Source organism: Sinocyclocheilus rhinocerous, unplaced genomic scaffold, assembly GCF_001515625.1.
Source record: "Sinocyclocheilus rhinocerous isolate Xijiao unplaced genomic scaffold, SAMN03320098_v1.1 scaffold1965, whole genome shotgun sequence".
In the NCBI taxonomy this organism is placed as follows: Eukaryota; Metazoa; Chordata; class Actinopteri; order Cypriniformes; family Cyprinidae; genus Sinocyclocheilus; species Sinocyclocheilus rhinocerous.
Window position 1 is genome coordinate 1,464,557 of NW_015625577.1, and position 8,246 is coordinate 1,472,802.

An 8,246-nucleotide genomic window follows, 5' to 3' on the forward strand; every position below is an offset into this window, starting at 1 on the left:
GTGTGTGTGAGTGAGTGAGTGAGTGAGTGAGTGAGTGAGTGAGTGAGGGAGGGAGGGAGGGAGGGAGGAAGGAAGGTAGGTAGGTGAGGGAAAGGGAAGGGACAAAAGTGAGGTAGAAAGGAAAAATGGATATATGGATGATGGAAGGAAGAAGAAATATAGAAAGGGAAAAAAGAAAATGAAAGAAAAGTGAGGAAGAAAAAAAGGACAAAATCAGAAAAGGGGAAAGTAAGAGAATGACAAATGAAGGGAATAAAATGGTAAAAAAAAAGATAACTGAACAGATAAAGGGAAGAGGGAAAGGCAAGCAAAAGTGATGAAGATAAGAGAAGGAAGGAGAAAAATCAACAGCTATATGAATGCATTGCAAAGAAAGAAAGAAAAAGCAAAACAGGAAAGGAGCCAGAAGGAAGCAAATAAAAAGGGAAAAAAGGGAAACAGAAAGGAAAAATGGATATATGGATGGTGAAAGGGAGACATATAGAAAGGGAAAAAAGAATGAAAGAAAAGAAATGAGGACCAACAAGAAAGAAGGAAAAAAGAAGGCAGGATGGACAAAAGTCAGAAAATGGGAAAAGTAAGAGAATCTCAAAAGAAAAAGGGAAGAACATAAAAGTAAAGCGGAAAAATCATGACTAGATGAAAGAAAGAGAAAAAGGGAAAACATGGCTAAAAAAGAAGAAAAACAGGAGGAGACATGAAAAGGAGAGAGAGGAAGTGAAAGAAAGAAGGAGAGAGACGGGGGGAGTGTGAGAGTAGTTGTGGATAATGAACTGAGCAGCACAAGCAGCAGCAGCAGTGTTCTCTCCTCAGGCCAGAAGAGTTCATGGACTTGCATCATGTTTTTTATCCTCCCTCCGTTCCTTCCCATCATCTCTGGCTGTCCTCACCGGAGAGCCCAGTCTGCCTGCTGGAGTGGCCTGTAATTGGATGAGTTATGTACCTTCATCAGCATTTTTTGTCCTCCAAGGTTTTCCTGCAGCACCGTCACTAGTCAGGCCTGACCTGCTGCTCACAAACAAACAACACCTTTTGACTTTCAGCTTCACCCAAAAATACTCACCGTATCTGCTGTTCTGCCATGCCAGAGGTGTCGCTCCCATAGAAATCCAACAAGAAAAGAATTTTAATGAGGGATCTTGGGATGCAGTTTAGAAACAACAGACAGACGATGGAAAGTAATCATCAGTGTTTTGTATTCTTACCTGAGGCAGCTGTAACCTTTTGTAACTATGTGTGTGTGTGTGTGTTTCTGTTGTTCAGGTGCAGCTCTCGCTGTACACGTACCTTTCCGCAGAGTTTATTGGCACGGCAACCATATACAACACCATCCGTCGAGTCGGGACTGTGCTGCAGATCATGCACATACTGAAGTATTATTACTGGGCTGTGAATCCTGACCACACCAGCGGCATCACACCCAAAGGCCTGGGTCTGTACACACACACACGCACATGCACACTCACAACTTGCATGCAAATAAATCTAAATTAATCTATATAAATTATATGTAAATGGATGTTAAAAATATTAATAATTAACAAAAAAAATTATAATTAACAAATATTAAAATATAAAAAATATTAAATATGAAAAAATATATATTTTGATATTTCATACCTGCCACTGTCCACTGATAGAGTACAATATGGTGTCTTATTACTTTACTTTTTCTGAAAAAGTAAAGGCACAAATTTGGAACGAGAACTATTAGATATGATCATTAAATATGTAAGATGCTGCATTATTTTATATTAACTATTGTACATTTTTTATTGACTGAAAACATGTTTTGCAGTGTTTCACATATTGCACGACCAGTTGCTGTAGAAAATTGTGACATTTTAATTCATTTTAATTATTGTAATTTTAATTGTAATAATTCAGGTTAATTTTAATCATTCATTTCTGTGTCATTTTTCTTTTAAAAAATTGTAAATTTAACATGTGACCAAAGTTACTGTAAAAAAAAAAAAAAAAAGTCAAACATAAATTTTTACTCCCATATACCTACTATTACTGGCAATCGTGTTACCCAGTCAATATTATTATTATTATTATTATATCTTTATAATGATACTAATATTATTAATAATATTAATTCATTATTTATTTATTTTGTATATTTTATGTCTTGTTTATTTAATATTAATATAATATTTTTTGCTTGAAAATAACTGAATTATAAATCAAGGTGTTAAACTATATTCAAACACACATTTTGCCAGATTTTGGAAAATCTTTTTTGCATTAAATATAAAATAAAACATATTTTTAATGTAGCTCAGCACTGTTGCATTGCCTAAAACTCTTGTCTGTTTTACCACGTCACCTGCATTTCACCTCAGTCAATCTTTCACTTTGTCTAAAAGTGTCTGCATGAACTCCCCATGTACTCACAACAGCTTCTCGTGGAGTCTTTCTGTCTCCTCGTCATGTCCGCAGTTATCGTGAGTGACGACAGCGGCTCAGATTATCACCCCGCTGCTGTCACCTCCTGATGAGAAGCAGCGCTTTTGAATAAACACCATGCTGGTGCTTTTCCCTGAAATTTGGCACAGTTTATCTTTCCCATCCTTTCAACCATGTTTTAAACCCTCTGTACAGAGGTAGAAAAGAGCACAGAGGAGTAATACAAAGCTCCACATTGTGATAGACAGTAGAACTAGCCGTGTGGACTGAATTTCACAAGGCTCACCCTTGGCAGTTCACAACTAGCCTTTCATGGATTCAAATATGCTTTTCTTTTGGTCTCTTACAGCCGTTTTTTCAAAGATCGTGGCTTTTAACTGTACCTCTCACTCTTTTTTTCTATTCTTTCCTGTCTTATAACACGCTTTCAGGTGCACACTCTCTTTTCCCTCTCCTCTGTTCTGTATTGTCTCTCTTTTCCTCATGCCAGAGCTTACACTGTCCTCTCTGTAAAGATTCCCTGCTGAAGTTGAAGTTGAAAGATTCACCCACAGCTAGAATCTTTTAGACTTTCATGTCCTCTGAATAATTCACAAATATTCTCTGAATAAACCTCTCCTTTTGAGGTCAGGAGTTTATGTGCTCTCGACTATTTTAGAACAATTTCGTTGTTTGTTAAAACACAGAGAGGCAAAAATTGCCTTGTGAGAACGTTTTGCATAAATTGACTGTATATACAGGAATTTGTGTTAGCACAATGGTGTTCAGTGACTTTAATAAGCAGAAGACAGACAGATTAAAATGATTTCAGAGATGCAGCATGCTTGCGCATTCACTGTGGGACTGGGGAATCTAATTGTGCTCAATTATTCCTTTTATTCTGCTCCTGCAAGGTTGTGTGATCTGGATTCTGTACAGAATATGAGCTTAGCATAACCATAGCTGAATTTGCATTAAATGAAGAGTCAAGAGCTATAGATTAGCAGTTAGCACCAAGAATAAATGGCTGCTTTTAAACATTCAGTGCTTATTTTTGCAGAGCTTTTTGTTTTAGTCATAAGTGTTGCCTTTTGACAAAAATATCCTTTAAATAGAGTCAATATCTTCATATTTGCTCATTTTTATCTAATTTTAGCTGACAAACACATTTGGTAACACTTTAGTTTAGGGATTAATTCTCATTTTAGCATGCATATTACTAGCATATTGGCTATTTATTAGTACACACACACACACACACACATGTTTTCCAGTGGGGTTTTTTTTGTAATATTTTCGACAATACATAATGTTGTTGACATACAGTACCAATCAAAGGGCTGGTAAGATTAAATAAAAAATACAGTAAAGCAGTAATACTGTGAAATATTATTACAATTTAAACTAAATATTTTCTATTTGAATATATTTTAAAATAATTTGTTTCTGTTAAGGCAAAGCTGAATTTTCAGCGTCATTACTTAGGTCTTCAGTGTTCAGTTTGCTGCTCAAGGAACATTTCTTATTTCTATCACTGTTAAAAATAGTTGTGCTGCTTAATATTTTGGTGGAAAACATGATTTTCAAACTTGTTTTTCGAAAGTTAGAAAGTTCAAACGAACATTTTTATCAAAAGTCTAATAGAAAGTTCAAAAGAAGCATTCATTTTTGAAATAGAATAAAATGTTTGTAACATTATAAATGTATTTTCAGTCTTTTGAATGTGTCCTTGTTAAATATAAGTATTCATTTAAAACATTATAATAATCTTACTGACCTCAAACAGTTGATTGGTAGTGTATTTGACAGTACATTTGTTGACGAGACACTGAAGACATGCTGGAGAAACAGCTGCATAGCTAAACGCTGAAACTAATCCACCAAATGTTTTTCAGACAAGTTGAGCTCACGTTGATCCATGGTCTATTATTCTCTTTGCCTGCTGCTTTTCAAGATACGGTAGTCTTTCATCTTCTTTATTCTTAATCTTCAAATAGGTTGTGTTATGTTCATTAGATATCCAATTTGTCTTTATCACAACCTGAAATGATTCTGGTGTGTTTTATGTGAGCCTGAAGAAAGAGTAATTAATTATCTGAGGCACAGTATTATCATATCTTCCCAGATTGTCATGATTTACTTCTCCACAGTCTTCTCTTTTGCTAGCAATAAAATAAGCAGAAAGCCTTCCATCGATAAAATTAGAGATCATTTTTGGTTAAATGGTTAAGCCTGTAATTTGGCTTAGTAGTGGATTGCATTACTGATTTTGCTGAGGCTTTTTTGTGTTGTTGACCCATCGGCCTTGTTTCGATTCCACACACAAACAGATTCAGATCGCTGCGGTTGGCTGGTGCGGGGGTGGAGTGGAGTGGAGATGGCAGGTGACTAGCATGGGTCGTGCCAACTGTACTGTGTTTTGTTTTGAAATGAGAGCCCAGTCTCACTTTTTTATTCCTAATGGTCAGTGGTAATGCTGTTTTTGAGGCTGCCAGGTGCTGGAAAGACCCTTACAGCAATTAAAATTTTCTCTATGGTTGTAGAAGCCAAGTAGTAAATCATTATTTCAGACAGACAGAGAGTTTCATGTGGAGGTTAAGATGTTGCAAATAACATGAGTTCATGTGTCAGAAACATCATTTTCTTCATAATACAAGTTAATACAAATGAACCATCTATGGCAGTAAATATCTTCTTCTTTTTTTTTTGTTTTTTTTTTTGAAAGAAGTCTCTTATGCTCTGCAAGGATGCTTTTATTTGAACAAAAATACAGTACAACACTAATGTTGTTTGTGTTTTCTGTTTGAATATATTTTAAAATGTAATTTATACCTGTAATGCAAAAAGCTGAATTTTCTTATTGAAAACAGTTGTGCTACTTCATTTTTTCATTTTATTTTCAATTTAGATTGTACAATCAATAGAAAGTTAAAATGAAAAGAACACTATTTATTTGAAACAAATATCTTACAATGCGAATGTTTGTTTTTGGTTTGTTTGTTTTTTCGGTCAATTTATTGCATCCTTGCTGAATAATAATATTAAAAAAAAATTCTGAAATGTTACTTTTGAGCTTTTGAATGGTAGTACGCACACACACACATATATACTGTATATGAAATATATATATACATATATATATATATATATGTATATACAGTGTTTATATATATATATTTAATACAAATGAACCATCTATGGCAGTAAATATCTTCTTCTTTTTTTTTTGTTTTTTTTTTTGAAAGAAGTCTCTTATGCTCTGCAAGGATGCTTTTATTTGAACAAAAATACAGTACAACACTAATGTTGTTTGTGTTTTCTGTTTGAATATATTTTAAAATGTAATTTATACCTGTAATGCAAAAAGCTGAATTTTCAGCATCATTACGCCAGTCTTCATTGTCACATGATCCTTTAGAAATCATTCTAATATGCTGCTAAAGAAAGAATTCTTATTATTGTATTGTTATTGAAAACATTATTATTATTATTGTATTATTATTAGTGCTGTCAAAAAATTTATCGCGATTAATCGCATCCAAAATAAATGTTTTAATGTAAAATATGTGTGTGTACTGTGTATATTTATTATGTACTGTATATATAAATACACACACATACAGAATATATTTTGAAAATATTTACATGTATATATTTATGTTTATATAATTTATATTATATATAAATATATAATATATACAATTATAACCTATTTTTCTTAAATATATAAATGCATGTGTGTACAATAAATACACACAGCACACATACATATATCATGCAACCAAAAATGTTTATTTTGATGTGATTAATCGTTTGACAGCACTAGTCTCTATATTAATAAGTGTACTGTGTGTGTAGAGCGTGCTGACCTGCGCACGCTGGCGATGGTCTCTCGGTTCTTGAAGCGGCTGAATCTGGCCGTGTTTATATATATATATATATATGAAAAAAATCATATAAATTATTTATAAAATACATTAAATCTCATAAAATCTGTGTTCTTTATACACACACACACATATGAACAAAAATCATATAAATTATTTATAAAATACATAAAATCTGTATTATATACACAGAGATTTACACACATAAAATATTCCTTAAAAACATGAATAAGGCATATTTTCTTTGGGGGAGAAAAATCTATCATAAAATCATATAGCATAAAACAACAATAATTTCAAAATAAGATAAAAACTAAATATCTAAAGAACATAACACGATTGTACACACACATACACACACAAGTGCAGAAGATGAAGGACTATCTTATCTTGAAAAACAGCTGGCGCTGAGATTAATACACCATCATGAACCTCCAAAAACCTGCGACACAAAAAGAAACACTCAAACACATTTGGCAATCATGCCAGGTGAAGAGGTCTGAGAGCAGCTCCTCCTAAACTATGTAAAAGTATTTGTTTCTGGTTGTCAAGTAGGTAATTCTCTGTGGCGGTCCACATTGATTTATTCTTCATTTGTCAAACTCCGCAGTCTTTTTTTTTTTTTTTTTTTTTTTGAGAAAGCAGTATAACATAATGAAGTGTTCAATTACTGCAACAAAGACTTCTGTTTTACATTGGAGTAACATCAGCTAACCACAAACCTTTCTCTCTCTCACACTCTCTCTATCTCTGTAAAAGCAAGCAAGACCTCACAAATTAAAGTCATGCATCACTCCTGCCTATTGTTTTCAACAGCACAGACAGTCTTTCCTCAGCAGTGTCTTGAGGAACATAGAAAGACTCCCTCAAGGAGTATCAACCACACAAGCGAACGGTCCTTTTGTGTATACTTAACTTTAGTTCTTGCATATAACAAACCTCAGTACTCAAGACAGTGATAGAGCTGTCTGTAGATGTCTGTGCCATTAAATTGGATGTGTTGTTGTTCGGATAGCTAGTTGTAAACATGTTGACATATTGACTAACTTTCACTAACTAGCGCTGCGAGTTTCAGTTCAAACTGTTGCTTTCTTATGACTACAATTGACCTAAAAGAGAAAATAGACTGTAGAGGAAGTTAAAAACAGTTGACGTTATGCCTCAGGCCATCCAAGATGTACTGTAGATGAGTTTGTTTCTTCATCGGAACAGATTTGGAGAAATTGAGCATACACTTGCTCACACTGATGTATCCTCTGCAGTGAATGGGTGCCGTCAGAATGAGAGTCCAAACATCTGATAAAAACATCACAATTATCCACAATTAATCCACATGACTCCAGTCCATCAATTAACATCTTGTGAAGCAAGACATTGATGTACTGGAAGCAACTGTTAACTTTGTAACTGTTGCTTCCAGCTAAAATACAAGTCCACTATCCATAATATTGCTTTCTGCAGTGAAAAATCTAGTCTGAATTAGGAGAGATATATGCACAGAGCAAGCACCGTTTACAAGCAAAACCAGTCTGACGAAACTCTAAACAAATTTGTCATTGGATTTGATGTGAGAGGACAACAGGGGATGGACTTTTTCACTAAAGGAAGTGTAATGTATTCCTTATTATAGATTATGGTATTTTGGCCCAAAGCGACAGATTAAAGTTAAAACACCTTAATAATGGATATGTTTTTTTTTTTACAATCCCGCAGCTGTTCACAAGACATTAACTGATGGTCTAGAGCAGTGGTTCTCAACCCGCGGCCCGCGGGCCGCATGCGGCCCGTCACGAATTCAAATGCAGCCCACCATGCTGAACACAATTTTAAAAAATTACTTTCAGTTTTACAATTCATTTTAGTTTTTACATTAATTTAAAAATGTACTAAATAAATATAAGCTGTAGCCTAATGTTTTTATGTAAAATAATTTTGTTTTTCATATATTATTTTCAGACATGAGCAGTA

General features: G+C 33.9%; 1 protein-coding gene across 1 annotated transcript in view; it reads left to right on the forward strand.

Annotated features, from left to right (window-relative positions):
- nbeab (neurobeachin b) overlaps positions 1-8,246 on the forward strand; it is a 291,762-nt gene that overhangs the window by 94,327 nt on the left and 189,189 nt on the right. Inside the window, exon 12 of the mRNA XM_016568737.1 lies at positions 1,264-1,432. Coding sequence (XP_016424223.1) covers positions 1,264-1,432 — 169 coding nt within the window. The remainder of the gene's footprint in view (positions 1-1,263; positions 1,433-8,246) is intronic.